Raw genomic sequence first — 22,757 nt, forward strand, 5'->3', positions numbered from 1 at the left:
CAGTCTCCAAAATTGGAAATGAAATGTCCTTGCCATTGATGTAGCAATGGACACAGCATTTTAATTAAACAAAATTAAGAATAATAACAAAACTGCAACAGAAGGATAAAACTGTAACAGAAGGATATAACAAGATTCTGTCAACCTGCTGATAACTATGGATTTCTGTAATTTGTTTTATGATCTTTAATGAAAAAGCAAAAATGGCATCCAGTAAAATTTCCAACAAATTAATGAATAGTTTTCACATAATGATCTTATTGCTGAATACAGTAGGATTGGTTGTCACTGTTGTCTCACAATCAGTTGGAATAGATTAGTGATATTGCTAAAATTATAGAACAGAAAACCCACTTGTACCTTACATTACATAAATTTGAAGAACCTCCAAAAATGTATTATTTACACAGTACCTATGAGCAATTATCTCCATTTATATGAAAATTAATTAATTAATATGTTGTTTCAGAGTTGTAAAGTAACACCAGTAGTTTATCAAAACTTAAGTGGCAACACATTCTATGACAAATTCTGTACTATATATATATGTGTGTGTGTGTGTGTGTGAAATTTATATTAACCTGTTGTAAGATTTTGTTTCCATTTAGATTAATTTCGCTCTAATTTACTTTCAGAAAATTGATTATATGGAGGCTTGAGATAATGTAATTTTCATGGGAAATAATTCCTCATGTGAAGGATTTGATTAATGAAGCACATAATGGTTATATCGCTTATTGTTCCTAAATGGCATAGCTCTCACAATACTAGTAGGTATTAGTTTTGATGTGTTAGTAGGTAAAATTTTTTGCAAAAGTGCATGAACAAATTGTTTTAATGTGTAGTAATAATTTCTTAAATTGATATGAAACATGAGATACATTGTATACTGGCACATTCAGTAAAATTACATGTATTCAGTGCTGTATTGTTGGAAATTCTCTTGCCCTATCAAGTGTAGAAACTTGAAATATGGAAGTTTACTTCACTTTTCTCAATTTTACTTCTTGAATACTTTGACGTTGTCATGCTTTATTTGACTTGATCCATTCTTTTACCTGTTAATTTACATATTGATTTCAGATGAAACTAAGTACTAAATTTCATACAAGCAAGCTCATAAGATATAGTGCAGTTCATATGGGTCATGTAGGTATTCAACAAGTATTCTCTTCATTTGGGTTCGTATACATCCATGTTCCTTTGGAAGGTCATTATTTAGATGACCTGTTAAGTTCATATAAAAAAGTTAAAGTAGGTAGACATTTTTGGACAAAATGAATCTAAAGGTGTGGGTCAAAATGAAAGCTATGCATATTGATAAACAAATTCATAATACCCTTGATTGTGTCGATTCCACTTGACATGCTTTTATTTTGACCCAAGTTTTGTACATGGCCACCATTGTAATGTAAATGTCCATAACAATAGATAATTTTCATCTGGAAGTTTCTTTGGTTAAAGGAAATAAGTGTTCAGTTTTAAAAGAACAATTTATATTTAATTTAAAATGAGTAAATGCACATACATGACCCATGTGACTTATATTATAGATAACTAATCTTCATAAATATAAAAGAGATATTCTGGCGTCACTTTTTGGCTTGGTTTGCCACCATGGAATCTTTATCATCTAGGGCCATATTTCAATGTTCATGATACCCAGGCAGAGCTGCCAGTTTTGATGGAATCATTCCTATTTTCCAGTGAAAAAAACTTTTATGTCGGTAGACTGTAACTTAAATAATAGTATATCAAGATCACTTGAGTGCTTGTTATGACTCATTTTAATTCATTTGTGAAAGTATACTTAAGTGCTTGTTTTAGAAAAGCATTTAAATATTGACGAATCAAATGTCAGTTAGTTTACTACTTTGAAAGTTAAAAAGACCAAGAAATAAAAGGCAATGGATGTGGATTATAGCCCAATAAAAAATGTATGTTATACAGAAATTTAAAAGGGATATGAAAGGTATCAACACTTAATGAATAGCGTGCCTTACACTCTTTATAATATGGACTTTAGCTTGGCACATGGCAGGAAATGAGACTGTGTGAAACATGTTTCAGTCAAAAATCACTCTGAATTGGTGAAGTTAAGTGCATGAAATTGTTGGATTAAAATTTTAAGTATATATTTTTATCTTCCTGTATTCATACAGTATTATGCAAATATGTTTACTTCATCTTGCTACAGGATATTGTACCTGGGTGGGAAAATGTACTGATATTTACAGTGATTGAACTCAGATGCAGAAAGACCCAGAGATCTACATGTGGTCATTTATAAAAGTACATCAAATAAACAACTTTAGCTTTCATTATTGTTTTCATTTCCGCATGTATCAGAATAAGCAGTGCATGTGACCTTAGAATCAAGACATGTTGAGACTTAGACAAAATGCCATTCGTAAGTGGGTGACAAGTCACCTAAAAATGTAAACTTCACCTTCTTCTGTTAGAAAATGAAAACGACTTTGTTCTGTGATTATTTAAGAGTTACAGTGACTGAGCATACCATATTTTTTTAAAATGCCCCTCACCTTAGCCCAGTTGTTGTAGTGAAATGTATTAATCAAGGTATCAGTAGCTAGGCCTAATTTTTATATCAGTTACATTGATAAACAAACTCTTGCCCTTCACAAGCATTATGTTTTGATAGCTGATTGACCATTAACCCTTTTCTGAGTATTAAGGTAGCAACTATCAATTTCCTGCATGATATCCTTTGATGATAAAACAAACTTTTGTTTTAAGATCAGAATCGGTGATCTGGATGTATATTAACTGCCTCTTTTACACTATTTTGTCATAAAATTAGTTTGAAACTTAAGTGAACCAGTAGGCCTAATGGGAAATAATGGTGGACTTCGCTAAGTCTGGGATGTTCCAGTTTATTAGATTGTTGGTTTTCTTCAATCATCAGGCAGATATATTCAGAAGAAATATACAAATCACTGAAGCCAAAGCCTATGTATTATTTTTTTAAAGATTTAAATTTAAAATGCAAATTATGTAGATCAGAAACGTATGGGACAGTGCTTGTGGAATTCGCGAGATCTAAGCTGTTTTCTGACTTGACACATATTTGCCAAAATATGGGAAAAAACAGCAAATCAGATACTGTTTATTTGCCTAAAATTACTACAAGTACATATACAAATAAATTACAAAAATTTGCGATCCTGTCAGTGGACTGTTGTAATGAAGCTATATTATTGTGAGTGATTACATTATGAAAACCTCTTCATCTAAAAATACATACACTCAACGTCTGTGTTGTCTCTGTAGGAAAGAAGTGCTGCAACTTTTGAGGGTGGGACTCCTATTTTTACCAAAATGGGAGTCCTGGACTCCTAGTTTTAAAATCCTAGCGAGATCTCTGTACATGCACCTCACACTGTAAACATATCCGAGATAGCTTACATGTCCTGGCTGACTCGTGATGAAGGAATGGCTAATTGCTTAATTTGGAGTGTTCTTCATCCATCCATCTTATGTGGAGTCCACATGGGGCTGACCAGTGATAGACCTATTTGTAATGAGATATAACGAGGTATGGCTGTTGATGCCCTTTCAATCATCTGGGTGGGGGATACGGTTAGAGGTTCTAATACTTGAAGCTAATCCAGAAACTGAGTAGCATGGACTACAAAATAATTCTGATAGCCTTCTCCGATGATGCATATCCTAGATCAGTAATCTGTTCATTTTGGTAATGGAAATGCATGCACACAGGAAAATCATAGCAACTCCCATGATGCTGAAGCAACAAAACTCACCATTATTCCATCCATGCCCTCCTTCATGGCTGGCTCATGTTAAGGATGCTCTGTGGAGTTTGGCACTTTGAGAGGATTGTGACAGCTAGATGGCCCTCCATTTTGAAGTATACATGGGGAAGTGGTGGGTTTTTCATAACAGATATAACATTAACAATGTCACACCACTTTCAACTTCCATTCAGCAAATTTCATTCTTTCTCAGTTTGAGAAAAAAAAGCTAGCCTGTCATAATCAAGGGATCCTTTTCAGAGATCTCGGATATGATCAGACATCATAGAAATCACAATAAGAACCTTTTCAACTTGTCTACTTACAGTCATACAGACTGCTCTCTCACATTCCACAAATGGAACCTCTCCTGGGTGTAGACATGGTTTAGCTTGTGTGTGTACAAGTCCATCTTTTGCCTCACTGAAGCATAGAAGATTTGCTTTCAGATAGCAATAGCTTCAGCTTGTAGGTTTAATGCTCTGTGGATGCGAACTTCTTGCAGTTCTATTCTGATGGTCCAGTCATGGCAGTGATGCAACCTGGTTTCATTCCTAAGATCAGGTTATTGTAACTATGCAGCCAGCAAATAACTGTCTGCTCTAGCCTTAACAGATCTACCATATGATACAAAACTGCAGGATACTGGGTTACATGGAGAATGTCAGCAGTGAACCAAATAGGTTATTCCTACAGGTTAAGGCAGGAAAGCAAAACATGACCCCTCAATTCGCCACTTGGCTAAAGGGGTTTATTAGATTGGCATACTCTGAATTCTCACAGGATAAAGTAATACTCATGAAATATTTGGCCAATGAAAAGCGATTTCTTTTTTTCTACAAGCCTTGCTTTTGAATATAATGCCTCAATAGTAGAGTCAGTTGGCTGCCACAGTCTTTCTAAATTTTGAAGCATCTATTTGCATGATAGCCTCATAAAGGAGAGAGCTGAATTTCACTGGGCAAGTAGTAGCTATCCAGACAGTTACTATCCTGCCACCCCACCCCACCCCCATAACAGTACAAACTTCAGTCCCAGGTATGGTCATACATGGTCTTGCAACATTTGCTGGATTCATCTTGAAAACTTCTTAATGTAAGGCAGTAACCAGCTTAGTGATTAAACAAAGATCTGTCTTGCACACCAAGAAACACATGATCTTTGATTGTGCTAAACTCACTTTAGGAGAAAATCATCCTTTCAGTGGAGCATTCATTTTGCTCTTTGAGTGTGACAGTGGTTGGATGCTCAAGTATTTACTCCTCTCACCTATTCTCCCAATGTTAATGTGATATAGTAATTTATTTGATAGAGGAAGAAAATTGTTCCAAAAATGCTTACCCAATTATATTACTGTCTATCCATCCCACCCCTTCTCTGAAACATTTCACTCAGGTTTAAACTAATTACGTCAGGATGCAATGGATACTTACTAGGGACAAGGGTGATAACTTGTAAGGTTACTTCCCTTCATCAGTATCATATACACATATAGACAGAAAGACATTTTTCATGTTTCAAGGAGGGTTAGATTTGGAGCAGTAGACGGCAATTCCAAATGCTAATATGGTCAGATAGTTGCAGAAAAATACAATTTACTAAAAACTTTCCTTTCAGAAAGAATTTTCCTTTTTCTTGCTTATCTGAAGGGTTTATGATCATGTCAATGTATGTATAAAACTATTTTTGAACTGGATAATTACTAATTTTAAAACAGGTTTTCATCTTGAAAATTACAGATTTGTTCCCAGTCTACACATTTTTGGGCTGGTCATTATATATTTTCATGATGTGATGGTTGTCATCTTTCAGTTAGGTTTAGATTTTTATTATCATGCAGTCTTTATTTCTAAACACATTTTCATCAACTTGGAATAAAAAAAAGTTTAGATAATAATATCTTAGACACATTTGATAATGAATGTCTTTTTTGGGGGGTTACGGTTGTTACCTTATCATCATAGATGCTGCTTCTGAACATAATTGATGGCATAATTGATGGAATGTATCATTTGTTAAATAAGTTCTCAGACAATTATGATGGGTGACATCCATGCAGTATAAGAGTATACATATTGTTTTATATTTCAACAATCTTCTGTTTTTGCTTAGATGTGAAAGGGTCTTGTAATGTTTCATTTTCAATCACTCAGACATAAGTTGGTTATATAATGTGTATTTAGTATGTATGTTTTTCTTGCTTTGTTTTCTGTACAGTAGTAATACAACGGTAAATAAGAACATATCTTGGTAAATACGTGTGTTTCACTGTGGCCTATATTTCAGAGACTTCTGTTTTTTAATTGTATTGCTCATTTGACTGTTGGAGGTTTTATGTACCAAAAATTGTCCAATTGAGTCTGTTTAAATTATCTAAATTATGTTAATATGGTGTAAGTTACACGCTTTGTCTAAGACTTTGTGGAGGGTGCTGTAAAACTTTAACTTTATAACTTTAATATCAGTTACATGAATATTTGGTATCACTTGGCTTATTTGCCTTAGTAAGTGAGTATGTTGTAGTAACATTTCATGTTTCCATGCAGTTTAACTGGAAAATCATTGGTAATGATGACTGAAAATGGAAAAAGGTCACTTGATTACAGAATATGCATATAACAAAGGACATTCTTGTGTTGTAATGAGCTTAGAGTTCTAATTTTCTTGTTGAGAGAAACTTTATTTAAGAATGAGAGTGAATATACATCAAAGTATAAATTTGTTATGTTATGCTCATAACTAGAATGGTCATTGCAAAATGTGCTGACCTGCTGACCATCATTGGAATACAACCAGTATATAATCTGTAGTTTGATTTGATAAACAGCTGCACCAAAAACACAAGTTTGGCTCTGTTATAAAATATCATGTTAGGTCCTTGTTGTAGGCAGAGGTTTTGTTGATGGAAGATTAAATACAGACCTGTGCATAGGAGTGTTAGGTTTTATTTGTTAAGCTCTAATTTTGTTAATTGATAGATTTTTATTTTATCTATATTATTATGTATATCTGTATTGTGTAAATGATTTTTGTCTTTGATTGAGGGTTGGGCCAGCCTGGCTTTTGTCATGATTCTAAGAAGTAACAAGATGTTTCTTTGAATTTGAGTTCATGATCTGACCTTGTTTATGAGTTAATTGGTTTTTCCTTTGGAGGTCAAGTAATATTTCCATGTAAAGGGTATTTGGTAACAATTATTCATTCCTGTTTCATATCAGACTCTCGGAATGTATGATTAAAGTTTGCAGAGTTTGCAGTTGTGTTATAATTCTAGAAGATTTATGAATTTATAAGTGTTCATTGGCTGGATTAAACTCTACTTTGGGATTATTAAGAACTCATTCAAAGACTTTCTGGATTTCATTTTGTAATTGGACCCATGGGTCAGGGAACCATTCCAAGGTCACCTTTCAATCTAACATAATATGAGGACAATAAATTTACTGTAGGAAAAAATAATTTTATATGCAAGCACACATGCACATATTCATGTAGTACACCATATCTTTTTAGGTAGACAAAAACACATATGCAGCATCCAGCTGGCATAGCCTTTGTGATACTATAATTCTTTGTTTCTGTTTACCATCAAATTAGACTCAGCGAAATATATTTTGGTTGTCTATTTGCTTATGATACAAACACAGTAACACATTATACACTATAACATGATGCTATTATACAGGCATTTGAATTATAATTACACCATTCTTAGTTACTGGTGGAATAATGGTTCCCACTGTTCCCAAATCAACATAAATGCTCCTTTCTTTTCAAATTTGATGGCAGTATTATATTTTTCCAGATTGTTGTGGTCTTTAAGAAAATCTTTCAACCCATCTACTGTAGGTATATTCCCTTTCACTTTATGTATATAGATGTAGTATTTGGCTAGAAGAGAACAAAAATGAGAAAGATTACTCATATATTCCATCTCTTGTATCTTCCAGTATAAAAGCTTTTGCTCTTTGCACTCTATTCTGAATCCAGTGCAACATATCATTCTGCTATCTGATTATCACATTACATTTTGGGGCATTCTTACAAAAAGTACTTTTAACAGTCTCTGACAATTTTTTAAAATACAGAATTGAGTTCATTGGTAAAATTATGTAACATGATATTGAAACCATTGTAATTTTGTTTCTTGTTATTTAATTTTTTTAGCATATATGTCAGGTCATATATCCATATTCAGATTAAAAATTTCATTCTGTTTATTTTTCACTAGTTGGTTTAAGACGTGGATCATATAATTGGCACATCAGGACATTCAAGACTATTAGAAATAATTTGGAACATTCCATACTTTTCGACTTGTGAAAGGATGTAAAAGGTTATTTGGGATTTAATTCACATTGCTGTAAGGGTCTTTTAAATTTTCACTTTTTAACTTAGAGAAATAAATTATTTCTTGATTTTGCTGAATGTGTTGGTTTTGCTTCTTTCTCTTAAACAAATGTAAGACCTAGAGTCATAATAATAGCAATTCATGTAGGATATAATTATTTTTTAAGAACTTGAATAGGTCTGCAGTATGAAAGTATGGCTGTTAATTACCAGTTAGATTATTAGTAGTTTATAATCTGTATTTTTTTATAGTCTCTTAGAAAACTATGTTTCTTTCTTTCCAGGCGGAGCACATTGTGCTTGTGTTATGATCAGTGCGTTTCTTATGTACTGGATCATAAGGCCACATATTCATTATGGTAAGAAGTTTGATACAACCAAAATAAACTTGTCTGTAGTAATCATTGTTACATGTTTTTTTAATACAGTTTGTATGAACTTAATTATGGCATGTAATGTTATCTTTAATTTCAAATTATGATGAGATGATATGGATTTCTATGTTTTTGTTTGGAATTATCCAAAATATGTTATATCTATACAGAGAAAGTAATGAAAATTTAATAGTAGTAATACAATACCTGTAACTATTGCCTTTGCTGTTACTCTTTCTGGATCAAAGAACCCTCATCCACACTTGGATTTTCCAACCTATCATTAGATGGAAATGTCCAGAAAAGAAAGAACACATAACCATTCAGAATCCCACTTTACAGACCCATGCAGGATACTCATCCTCGTTTCTTGACTTGTGCAATTCACTCGCAGAAAAATTACCTATTTCTTGTGCTCCTCCATGCAATTTGGCATTGATATTCTTATGTTACTTGTTTAGGCTCAAATAAACAGTAACACAAGAAAGAGTGAAAACAACAAGCTTTGACAAAATAAAATAATTTATTTCCCTGGAAAATTATTAAATGTAAAAATGAAAAAAGTATGAACTTACGGTTTTAAGAACCAAATCCAAAAATAATCCATGAATATAATTTTAAAAGTCCTAATAACAAAATGTTCTGATAATTTCGAGTTTGAGTCCCGATCAATCCAAGATGAAAGACGATGACGTATGCTGTAATCTGTAGTGTTGAAGTCTACAGTTCCTTGTTAAAACAAGAAATATCACTCCAGTTTTGGAAATCTGAATAAATTTTTATAAGAGCTGTCTTTCCTTAGGAATTTCATATGAGCACACGTATTTTCCAGAAAAAAAGAGTTAATCCTTTTGAATCCAAGTAATTTGAAATAACTCCAAACAGCACAACATACAACTTCCAGTGTAACAGCCCAACTAACACTGAGAATATCTCTCCAAAACAAAGGTTTAATCGTATTCTAAAATGCAAAAAGGGGGTCACATGATCATATTCCAAAACCTTGTAGAAATTATGTACTTGTTAAAGATCATGTACACCCAGTGTGGCCCTGACAAAAATGATCATTTTACTCTAAGAAATAAAATTTTCAAAAATTGTTTACATTTTAAACATGTAGTCCAATCATGACCTCGATAACAACCAACCATTTTAAAATAAAAATATAACTTATTTACATGGTTGCTACTAATTTTAAATCAAGGTCAGGATCTAGATCAACACCTGGTGTTTACTAAAACAGTCAAGGTCAAACAATTTTCTGGAAAAAATATAATCACCATTGAATAAATTTACATTATATTAGCATGTAATGAATAATAAACAAAAATTTAAAACCTACAAAAAATTAAATTGAAATAAGTATATATTAAATCAGATATAATTAAATCAAATATACATAACAATACAAGTTTTTCTGAATTATTTGATTGATAATACTTTAAGTCAGTTTTGTGTGTTTGTACTAGCTCATTTGATAGATTCTAAGTATATGTTGTGCCATTGTATCTAGCAGTGCTTAAATCTTATAATACCTTTCCCTGTCTAATCAGTGATAGGGTATTTAATTGATATCTCTAGTTATCCGTTTTATATTGCCTTCTATCATTGGTAGAATATTGGAAGTTTCCAGAATTTTAGGGTAAGTATTATCTTCTTCTCATCTGATCCCTATCATTATCAATAACGAATGACACACCATTTGTTATCATCAATATATTTGTTAGGCATTGAATACTGTAATATGATTGTTCATTGAATAATATATTCTAATGATTCAATATGATGCTCTTTGGGGTTCTTACACCAATTATTACCATCAGTATTGTTTATTTAATAGATACAGATTACACACCATGCATTATATATATATATATATATATATATATATATATATATATATATATATATATAAAATGCCTGTCATTTCAGGAATTTGTTTCATTGGGTGCTGAGTGTAGGAAAGTTTGGTCATGAAAGAACCCCATGGGACATGCACCCCACCTGCTCACTGTGTACTAATTGTGCATGCACTGATATTTTGTGTTGTCTATGGCCCCAAGAGGTTCAGGACCTTGCTGAGAGCTAGTGCACATGTAGGGGTAGGAATACAGGTCCTTCTTCCTTGATCCATGGAGAGTATCAGATCCTTCTCTGAGTCTCTTAGGACTAAGAAGAAAACTCAATGCTAAGAAGGTATCAGATCTGTCTCTGTATTTTAGAAGAGGGATCCTCAATCACCAGAGAGTATGGGATCCTCCTCTGGGACTCGGATAAGTCTCCTTGATCCCAAGATGATATGAGATATTTATCTCCAGATAAAAATTGTCAGTCCTTTTGGGGATAGGGAGTTGGCACATACCCATCTGACAGGGGAGGGGGGATTGAATCAGCATCTACCTTTTCCCTATGTTCCCTTTCATTATCTGCAGGATGTGGGAGTATCCATTCCAGGGTAGTAAATCTTCCAATTTATGGTGCCATGGTCCCATACGCCTTGGCTCATGTCATTGCATCATTGAATTGTGTGGAACCAAATAGAAAGAAGGCTATTCCACATCCCCCAGACAATGAAGTAAGACTGGAATCATTCTTGTTCTCCCAGAAATCTGCCACTAGGGGCAGTCTCATCACTGCCTGTGAGAAGTTGCAGAGCAGGAATACACATACCACCAAGTCTTCCCTCAATGGATAGATGTGATTTGGAAAGTAATGCTTCCCATCAGAAGAAAGTGCAGGGTGAGGCTGTCTGATTGGTTCTAGTGGAGACTGTTCGTTTCATTTTAGAGCTATAGGGCTCCCCTTTGGAACATGATCAAGTTTTGTTACCTGGCTTTTTTTTTTTTTTATACCGTTAGCCTCCCTCTGGATGTGGAAATTCAACAGGGCAATAGTGTAAGGTATTGTATTACTGCTTTAAAAATATAGTTGGAGGGGGAGCCTAAAATTGATTTGATAATGTAATTCTTACATGTCGCATTTGTAATGTTGCTTTATTCTCCCCACTCTGAGTCAGGGTCCAAATAAAAGGGAACAATTATCCCTTATCATCCAATGAAGTGGGAATCATACTGGGTATGTGTTCTTTCTGTTCTGGAACGTTTTATGCAATGGCTGGCTGTAATATCCAAGTGTGGGTGATGATTCTTCCATCCCAGAACCATCACCTACATTAGCAAGGCAAAAGTGACAGGTAATTATGGTACTAAATTTAGTTTAAGCCCCCACAATCCAATACTTTATTATTATTTGAGTTTCAGCAGTAAATAAGTAGCTGCAATTTGCTCTGATATGAGTTTATTTATTACATACATTCAGTTCATTTCCTGTGCCTCAGTATACTTGTGCTGGTGAATACTGATGATTTTGCTGGTCATATGAAATGTGAAGTTGTATGGACAAATGTAGACACCAGGTGCTGCAGAACACTTGTCAGTTCATAGGTCCCTAGATGAATAAAATCTAATATATTTTTTTTTCTCCTGAATTATAGGCACATTTTTAGATTGTATTCTAAAGAAGTTACTGTTCCCCAGTGCTATGGTAAAAGAGATCAGAGGATGTAGAGTTGCTGTTCAATTTTCAGAAGGCATCAGAGATGGAAATACAGATATTGAGTCTTTTAGTAACTACACATGGTGGCCTAAGGATTCAAGATTATGTAGAGGGCAGCCTTTCCATTGTTATGGGAAAGAAGACTCAGAGATGGACAAATCTATGCTGGAAGAGAGAAGAATACATGGAATTTTGGCTGTGACTGCCCAGACCTCTGTTAGTACAGAATTGGAGGTTGAGCATCTCATAATACAGCAAGAAACTGTGGAACTCACAAACCAAATGCCTGCAAAGGAAGAGGCTAAAGACCTCAGGGTAAATGTAGAAACTTTGAATGTCACTGCTTGGACCTCAGATGGTACAGAGGTTAAAGATCTTTTAGCAAAGATAGGAACTGTAGATGACACAGACCAGGCCTCAGGTGGTACACAGGTTAGGGATCTCAGTGTAATGAAGGGATCTTGGCAAGTCACTGCTCAGACTTCTGTTATTATAGAGGTTGATAATTTGAGAGTAAAGGGAGGAACTGAGAACTTCACTTACATGTCATCCAATATTGCTGTAGAAGAAGACCTCACAGGAAAGGCAGAGATTATTAAAATCATTGACAAATCTAACGACTGGGCAGAAGTTTATAAGTTCAGATCAGGTGAGGAAAATGGGAAAAACACAGTGGAAGCCTCATCTCAGGAAGAGGTGGAAATTGATAGACCAGAGTGCCAGGTGATTAGAAATGAGGAGGAACTTGTAAGTTATGATGACAGTGTTCCTTCAAATGAATTGGTCAAGGATCAGTACCTTGGTGATGGTGTAAAGATAGATTTGAATCAATCCTTTCTCCATGCTACATGCCAATCTGTAGGCAATAAAAATGAAGATGGTGGAAATGACTTTTCTTACTACCATGATATTCACCAAGGAAGAAAGCAACAGACCGAGTCTGGCAAAATATCGGAATTGGAAAAAAAGAAAAAGAAACGCAGTCTTAGGACTAAAGGTAAGCTAAGGGGGGCCCATATTGTTGCTTCCAACTTAGTGATGAGGGTGAAATGTGAGCAAGCTTGCAAATACGTATCATGCAGAGAAATGTAAAACTGCACAAATTAAACAGCATCTTTTAAAATAAATTTAAATATCTTGCATTTTAAGAAATTAATTTTAATAAAAAGTAGTCAGACTAGTAGTTGCATTGATGTTGTATTAAAATACTTGGATAAAGACATGCAAGCCACCAATACTTCAGTGAAATTCATAAAGGTAGAAATATGTTCATTATTTCATGAAAATTAGGAACCAATCCATAGTTCAGTAAACATCTTAAGTTTTCTTATTCACAGATATTTTTCTTAATGGTTTATTTGCAAGAATGACTGTTTCTTGGAATATTTAACAGGCTTAATGAATTAAGTACAATCAGATTAAGTAGATTTTTAGAACTTAGAATTGTCCCGATGAGAGTTTTGTTTAATCTCTGAGGAAACCTAAAGGATTTCCTTAAATTTAATGAATATCTCAATGCTTTTGTTTTAAGGATGAAAAGAATCTCATGAGTTGAATTTTTAATCTGTAGAGTTTTTTCATTTTACTGCTGTCTCTGTCTCCAAAAATAAATCACAAGTATTATAAGCAAGATAATGTAAACTCCTAATTTGAGGAAAAGTTTGATAAATTCCATGAAATGGGGCCTGCTTGCACACCATGTTATTATTACCCAGTAGCATTGTATGTATTGAACAATAGCATTGTATGTATTGGACAGTAGCTTTGTATGTATTGGACAAGAAGAAAGATGTGTATAAGAGAGAGAAAGTGAGAGATTGGTTTGTCTCACTATTCACAAAATCACCTGAGTGAAAGAAAAAAAACTTGTACCATAAATTCCAGATTAGAAACCACACTTCAAGTTTCTCACAGTATGATGGATATTTAGCAAGCATCAGCAGTACATAATCTTTAAATTTTCTCTTCTAATTAAACCCAGAGCAAACTCCTAACAAATCAGAATTTAGGAAATTTTATGAGTATTTATGCTAATGACGCTCATGTGTTTGGGACCTAATAATGTTCATTTGAATTTCCTATTTAGTATTTCTGTCATTAAATTTTACAGGAAGTGATGCAAGACATAGAAGTGTCACCTCAACTACAAGCCAGAAATGGTTAAAGAAGGATCCAGATTCTGATATCAGCATGCCATTCAGAGACCCAGGTTTGTCAGAGGAGAAAGACAAGATTGCAACACGTTTTCTTGAAGATAGTAAATGGCCAAAGTCACCGCCATCAGTCATTAGTGTGCAGCAAGAGTTTACTCCAGTAACAAGCACAGAAGAATCTCCATTAATAGTCACAGATGAACCTTTTGATGCTTCTTCCCTGAAGTGTAAGGAGATATATGACAAGAATTCTGACAATTGTTTAATAATTTCAGAGAGACCCTCTGATTTTATTTCTCTGGTGTCTGAGAAGAAGATGAAGCCTGCTTTGAGTTCAGAATTACAATTTATTATTACAGATAACCCTTCAAGTTTTGATTCCTGGAAAAATAACAAGAAAAATGCAGAGGAAAAAATTCATATGAAAGAGGAAGTTAAATTGTTCTCTTCTAGAAAACAAGTGACCAGTTCATTATTGAGAACTTTCTTTGAAACAGAGGATGCTTGTCTTGACCAGGGGAATGATTCTGTTGGAACTGAGATGCAAATTCCATCAGACATGGATCTCACTATGCAGAAAGAGAAGTGCTGGGTTGACAGTAATGAGAGAACTGGGACAGATATTGATCTGCAAGAAAAGAAAAAGCAGCGTCTTAGACAAATTGTGTGGCTACCAAGAAATTGGCTTCCACCACCAAGACTTGGCAGAGATGCAATAGTTGGATTTGTAGAAGAACAGACTCGTGATGGACGTGAAGGGTCTACCTTGCCTCCTTCTGAACATGAAGAACTGAGAGAAATGTTAAGACTACTTGCTTCAGATAATGTACCTGGACCACAGATTACTATGAAATATGAGATGCTCCGACTTTGCACAATGAAAACCTTTCCAGGACAGGATCGACCATTTGCCATTAGAATTATTGGGGCTGGATTTTATTATGCTGGACACCAAGACCAGGTTATATGTTATTGTTGTGGCAATCGTAAAGACAATTGGGTTCTTCGAGACATCCCACTGTTGATTCACCAGAAAAAGGCTCCCAACTGTGTCTTTCTCACACATAATGCTCTGGTTAATGTTCCAATTAGAAAAGCAACTTCTACAGAATCATCATCTCTTGCAGAAGTTCGGCTTCTCACAATCCAAAGATCTTATGGGTCAAATCAGTCAGACTCGGCACAAGGTGAGTCTTCTTTGATGCTTCCGTCAAGTGAACAGAATCAGGTCAGTATTTCAAATACACCTCACCAAATGTTGGTCACTAACAAAAGTTCACCATCAGATCCGCTGGTAGCTTCAGGGAGACAAAATATATTGGACCATGTGCAAACAGTTTCAGCTGACACATATGCCATGGAAGAGGTACCACCCAAGTATCCACAGTATGCAGTTAAGAACACAAGGATTAAATCATTCCAGGGATGGCCAACAGAACTTCGACAGAGGCCAGAGGAAATGGCAGAATGTGGATTCTATTATGCAGGTACAGTAGGATTTGATATACTCTCAAACTTACAAACCAGTATCTACATTTATGTATGAGAAACTTACTTCATTGAAATTTTGGGTGACCCCTGGTGACAGAGTGGTCTGAAGCACTTGCCTTTACTAATCACTGTCATCCCACCTCTATCCATATTGGTTCTAATCTTGGGCTCACCCAATAAGGGTATTTGTGTGTTGTGGTTCTCATAGGAGTTTTCCCATTTATATTGGTGGTTATGTGTAGCCTGTCGTGGGCTGAAAAATAGCGTTAAACCCACAATAACAACAGTCATTGAACTTTTGGCTCTTCCTTGATAGTATCTTTGCAGGAGAATGCCTCAAGATTCATTTGGCCTTGGTGCCAAACTGTATGTGTGAGCATTCAGAAACATCATTGATCAACATCGGTGTACAGTAACCCATGATTGACAATGCTTTTTTAAACTAGGGACTGATATATGTATTCTTAATGCCTTTAGCAGCTTATGTAGTTGTAGGAAATAAAGGCATGTTGAAAAAACACACAAAGTGGAAAGCATTAAATGCAATGACCATGGTACATTTGATGTACCCATGACAAGATTTAAAGGAACCCATGCCTATTATGTTGCCAGGGTTTGAAAATGCAGCCCAGTGGCACATAGTTTTGTTGATCCATATGCATACATGTTTGTGTGTATGTTCCTGTATGCTTTTGGTTTCATTTGTGCATGTCTTGGTAAGTGTTAATGTAGGAAGGGAGATGATTAGTTGCAGTTTGGAAGATAGATGTGATTAAAGTGAATTTTAAATACCTTTTACATTTGATTTTATGTCTAATTTTGGGTTTTAAAACTCAAGACACTGTACATATCATGTTTAATCTTATCAGTAAACCACTGTAATTGGATGATTTGGTGTTTTTGCTCTATCTGGGTCCCATCATCTTGCTACATTGAGGCAGATTTGTGGCAGGGCTGGGGTTCATAATTGGTTAAATACACAGATGTTTCAGATGCATTAGTTTATTGACGACACATGACATTATTTGCACAGAGTCTTTAAAAGAACTTGACAATAGGCATAACAAAAATGGTAAAATAATTGTGACAAATTATCACCTAAATGGAAAAAGTACTAATACTGAAGAAAACTATACTTTTTAAATTCCAGGATTCAGCGATTGTGTGCGCTGTTTCTTTTGTGGTGTTGGATTGCGACATTGGATGAGTGAAGATGATCCATGGATTGAACATGCACGATGGTCAACGGAATGTATATATGTACTCAAGATGAAAGGGGAGGTGTTTGTCTCGTTGGTAAAGATGGCAGTAGAAATAGCTGAGAGGGTAAGATAATTACTTACCATAAAATGGCAACTTTATTTATAGATACTATGCCCAAATGCCCTCAGTAATGTTCCAATATTGTAGTATCCATCCCAACATCCTTTCTTGTCCTTCTATTTAAATATTGCTTGCATATTGTTTAGGATTGTGTCACACACTGGTGCTTGAGCATACTTCACATTGTTTAGGATTGTGTCATACTGCGGTATTTAAGCATATCAGATTGTTTAAGATTTTGTCACACAGTGGTATTTCAGCATATCAGACATTTGGGTTGTGACATACAGTGCTATTTAAGTATAGCACACCTTTTGTTAGGTTGTTATCACACAGTAGTATTTAAACATGACACAAATCATTTTGGATTGTGTCATACAGTGGTATTTAAACATATCACACATTGTTTAGGATTGTGTCACACTGTCTGGTATTTAAGCATAGCGCACATTGTTATGGGTTGTGTCATATGGTGGTATTTAAGTATGGCACAACTTTGTTTCAATTTTTATCACACGGTAGTATTTAAACATAGCACACATTATATAGGATTGTGTCATACTGTGTTATTTAAACATAGCACACTTTATGATTGTCTCAGTCTGGTATTTAAGCATAGAACACACTGTTTAGGATTGTGTTAGCACACATCGTTTAGGATTGTGTCAGAATGGTATTTAAGCATAACATACATTGTTATAGATAATGTGTCACATGGTGATATTTAAGCAAAGCACACATTGTTTAGGATTGTGTCAAACTGGTATTTAAACATAGCACACATTGTTTAGGATAGTGTCATACAGTGGTATTTAAAAACAGCAAACATTGTTTATGATTGTATCAACATGAATTGTTATGAATTATGTCACTGGTATTTAAGCATAGCACATTAGGATTGTGTCACACTCTGGTATTTAAGTATAGCACACATTGTTTAGGATTGTATCAACACGAATTGTTGTGGGTTGTGTTACAGTGGTATTTAAGCATAGCACATTAGGATTGTGTCACAGAGTGGTATTTAAGCATAACAAGTTTCAAAGTTAGGACTAATCTGAAGCAAGTTCACTTTGCTCTTATTTTTATTCTTTTTCAGGAGGAGGCAGCAAGAAGTAATAGTGGGGCAAACGAAGCACTGGAACATAGTAGTGAATCAGTCTCAGTTGTTACAGCAACAGAAGGTAATAAGGGAGATAACTCCATACAGAGGCCATAATATCCAATCTAGGGAGACACAAGAATAATGATGGTATCATTTCATGTTAGTTGTAGACCCTTTGTGTTGCAGAATAGAAAACTGCAGTAAAATTCTGTCCAAATAATTACAAATTTTGCACATCATTTTCATTATGCACGGAAATATGACAGTACTGATTAAATTTGTGCGCACTGAGAAAAAAGGTGACCTGGAATAAATATGAAAAAGTAGATGATGTTACCTTTATAAAAAGCTATAAATCCAACAATGAACATCAAGGGAGACGGTGGTGTACCCAAAGAAACAAAAATGCTTAAAAAGGGTGGCTAAAGACCATGCAGGATTTAAAGTTTATTAATACTGGTTAAAGGTGTGTAGGCATTACAGTCCACAGGACAGTTGAACTGTTTCTAATTACTCATCCTAGATTTTGCTAAAATGGGTAAGCTGACTTAAACTCCCCAGCTTCCGAATCCAGTTGAAAATAGTAAAATCATGAAAAGAAACTTGGTAAATTAATCGTTAAATACAGACCCTGAAATGGGTAGTTTACCAAATAGCAATTTCCAAAATACAGTGGACCAGCCTGCACTGTGTATTATGTGGGCTGATTGAATCCAAGGGCTAGTGTTTTAAGATTCATAATTAGCAAACAGTTTTATTGGATAGTTGCTTTTCATTCACAAAATCCTCCAGGTTGTTCTAATAAACTCTCAATATCGTAGAAACAGAAGTACATGTAGGTCCATTATCATTTTGGATAAGAAAGGTAGAAGTAAGCTTTTCCAAACCAGCAGAATGGATACCAATGCCATGGCGCTAAATTCATTAGAATGTCGACCAAGTTAGTGAGAACTGAATCAGATTTCTTGAAGAAAGACGGAGATGGCAGTCAATTTTTCATTTGTATATATTTCCTAAACAACTCAATAGGTTCTCATCATACTTTGTGTGAATTGGGAGTTGATTCTTTGACACACTTTTGAACCTTGAGGTCATAGTCACATTCTGAAAAAAATTGTGTTAAGGTTTTGGTTATAAAAAAATTATTTTTTTATATTTCCCAAACCCTTAAAAATTTATTTTCATACTTAAGATAAATTATTATGAAGCTTGAACAATTTATTCTGCAACTTGCTCCAGGGTGTTTATGGTGTTTGAAGGTCTTTGACGGTTTGGGAAAAATGAGGTAGCATTTTCAAGGCCTTGAAAGTTTAGGAAAATTGAGCATATTACCCCTAATGTCTTTAAAAGTCTTTCAACATTGAAACAAACCCAAACATTTTAATTTCTGTTAAGAGAACAATTTATTTTGTATTAAATCTGATTGAATGTTAACCTATCTTCCAGATCATTATAAAGCAATTTTCGAAAATTATAGTTTGAATTTCATCATTAAACATTATTGTAGTATTTCGCATTTGTTGTTTTCTTATGTAAGTTGTATCCAAATTCTAGTGAAAATAGGCCTTGTAAATCAATGTTTGTGGTCTTTGAAAGTTTGGGAAAAGTCTATGAATTTATAATTCAGAATGCTGTATGAACTATGTACTCGCATTTATGATAGTGGCATCAAAGTCAGTCAGAGAAAACTTGCATTAAGGGATAGGTTAAAGCTTTTTAATTCTTTTTATTTTCTAACTCCCTTCATGGATATTCCTCGCGCTTTGGAAGGATTATTAGGAGGCTAAGCTGACCTGTTTTGCAGTGTGCATGCTAAAAATTTTAAATTGAGGTTCAAGTTATATATTTCGCAGCAATGTTTTGATCATGGGCTCAGCATGCAGGCTCTGGTCTTGTTTATTCCCACAACATGGGGAAATATGCAACTTCCATTTCCCATGGCTGCAAGAATGTGCATGTAAAATGCTAAGTAGTCGTTACCGAACTTTTATGACTCTGTGAGAGATGGATTGGGGCTTGGATTCTTAAATGCAGTATATTAGTTTATCTTAGGCTGCTCTTTTGTGTGGCTGTTTTATTGCATGAAGGACAATGCTTGTTGAGTTTTATTTTGCTTTGAAAATGAAATGAAAGGTTTGGTTTTGTTGGTTAGATAAATACATCAATGGCTGAAATACTAATTTGGTTATTGAATACCTTGTCAGTCAGTATGCCAGATTTGCAAGTCAGGATTCATTTGTTAAAGCTAGACTTAAGGAAGAACACTTAATGATCAAACATTATAACAAAAACTTTATATCAGTAACATGCTTTAGAGGAATGCTACTTAAAATTGTGATGCAGAAATCTGATTGAGGTCTGTTTATTACCTTTGCTTTGACCTTGATTCTTTGGCATTAGACTAACTAACCTCAAATCTAGTTGCTTATATGGCTTCCCCTCAGAAATGGCCTTAAAATTGCCAAGTATTGTGAATAACTCATAACTGTTATGAATGAATGCCAAAATCCACCAGGTCAAAATGTTCTTTGGGCACGATTCATGTAACGTTATCTGATGTAAAGAAATAGAGGATCTGTCATGAGTGCTTCCATTTTAATCCAACAAATCTTGGCAAGCGAAAGATAAAAATTATTAATTCCAATACATTTTATTTGGAATAAGTAGAGATAGAGATTCTCTTTGAAACATTTTGAAATAATACTGATTTAAGGGAAGTAATACATTACTTGATACTCTTACATTGACACTTTCACTTTCAAGTGGATTGACTGTATGCCAGTGCCTTCCTAGCTTTTGTAATAATGCCTAGAGTACTGAACAGTCATGGCCGTGGCTTTTACAAATGGATCATCCTGTTCACTCTCCCCCACCCCCACTTGGCCACAATGATCATGATTTGACCTGTTGGTAGACACCCCAAGATAATTATTATTGAGGAGAGACTTGCTGTCACAGCACAGAGGGTCCCACTTGAACCATCCACAGTTCCCCACCATGAAGGCTCCTCTCAAACAAAATATCCACAAGATCATTTTTCATGCAATTTTGCCAAATGCGTCACCCAGGCTTTAAGGCAAGACTTCCAAGTACATAATCAGCTGTAATTGGAACATTAAGAAATGCATTGATCCTAATTGTATACATTTAACAGCAGTAGCAGATTATATTTAAGGAAAAAGAGTGCTCAGTATCCACTAACAGTTACAGGACAGCCCTCTGAAATATTCTTTTAGTTCTCTATGGGGTTGGGTCCCCATTTTTCAAAACTGATCGAACAGGTTGAGTTTCAGGAACTAGTTTCTGCCCTCTAGGTGGAATCTTTTGTGTTCTTTGGTTATTATCTATGCCTTATGAATCTCTAAGTAGAGCATTATTCTATAATTGAGACGGTCTTTCCTTTTTTATATAGCATCAGCAAGGAGTGAAATTCATGCCTTGTTAGTGGAAATGAGCTGCTTACAGTTCAGTGGTAACTTTGATTTAGTTTCTCCTCTTTGTCAACCTGAGTTTCTGGCCAAGAATCAGTTACATTTTGTAGCATCTGATCAAATTTAACTCTCAGATGTATCTGTGGTGGGGATCATCAATACGGACTCCTTCTCTATTTAAGGCTTTGCTTTTCTGTTGGCTGAATCAAAGAGGGACAAGGGAGAGTCAGAACCTTCTTTAGCTTGATATTAAAAGTACTGCTGATATTTTAGCAGGCCTGATCTTAAGGTGGGGGGGCTGTCTTTCAAATGAACTGATCTCTCAGTGAGAGATCATTATTTCATGAGAATCAAAGCTGAAGAGGTTAAGACTGTTGCTGCATTTTGGGTAGTTCTTAATCATTATGATTTGGATGATGTCTTGAAAACCATATTCTGGTGGTCTCTCCCCACTATCTCATTGTTTTACCATCAGTCAGTGTCATACCAAAGTGAAGACATTTATGTCTTAGGCCCAATTGTCTCAGTCCAGCAATTTGTTAAGCCATTTTCCAGTGTGCATTAGAGCACCGACTGACAGCACAAGGTAACTTCACTTTGAAAGCTTATCTTAGGGTCATCAGTCTTCCACCAAGTTAATGAGCTTAGTAGTATGATTGCATATAATATATTTTTGAGTGCAATTAATTGTACCTGCTATTACTGCCAAATATCCCTTCTCCCTTGCTACTCTGATTTCCTTTTTAGTCGTGGTCTGCGTCACCTTTGCCTTTCATGATATTATTTGTGATGTCATTTGGTGTTTTTTACATGTTACCGATAGAAAATTCTTAATGGTTATCTTAACCAAAATAACAGTAACCATGTGATAAAATATTTAATGACAAATATCACCTTCTAACTGACATTATCTAATAGAATCAAAATAATTTCCATCAGTAGCTTCCAGCAACACACCTTCCAAAGACATAACAGCCAGCACAGGAGTTACAGGTGGTAATGCCACTGGTGCAGCAGCATCCACTCCATCTTCAGGCAATACAGAGATACAGAAATATCTGTTGACAGATGCAGCTCAGAGTGTATTAGACATGGGCTACCAACCAAAGCTGGTGCAACGGGCAGTTGAAAGAGTACTATTAAAAAAAGGCAAGTCTGTCTTTGCCATGTTATTACTGTTTATTTTGATTTACAAGAAAAGC

General features: G+C 34.8%; 1 protein-coding gene across 1 annotated transcript in view; it reads left to right on the plus strand.

The window, feature by feature from the left end:
* LOC149796494 (uncharacterized) overlaps positions 1 to 22,757 on the plus strand; it is a 45,844-nt gene that overhangs the window by 12,344 nt on the left and 10,743 nt on the right. Inside the window, exons 5-10 of the mRNA XM_089960617.1 lie at positions 8,408 to 8,482; positions 11,991 to 13,049; positions 14,163 to 15,692; positions 16,847 to 17,022; positions 18,119 to 18,203; positions 22,495 to 22,704. Of these exons, the coding sequence (XP_089816743.1) occupies positions 8,408 to 8,482; positions 11,991 to 13,049; positions 14,163 to 15,692; positions 16,847 to 17,022; positions 18,119 to 18,203; positions 22,495 to 22,704 (3,135 nt within the window). The remainder of the gene's footprint in view (positions 1 to 8,407; positions 8,483 to 11,990; positions 13,050 to 14,162; positions 15,693 to 16,846; positions 17,023 to 18,118; positions 18,204 to 22,494; positions 22,705 to 22,757) is intronic.

This window comes from Sinohyriopsis cumingii, chromosome 6, assembly GCF_028554795.1.
Source record: "Sinohyriopsis cumingii isolate HCF-2022 chromosome 6, ASM2855479v2, whole genome shotgun sequence".
Classification (NCBI taxonomy): Eukaryota; Metazoa; Mollusca; class Bivalvia; order Unionida; family Unionidae; genus Sinohyriopsis; species Sinohyriopsis cumingii.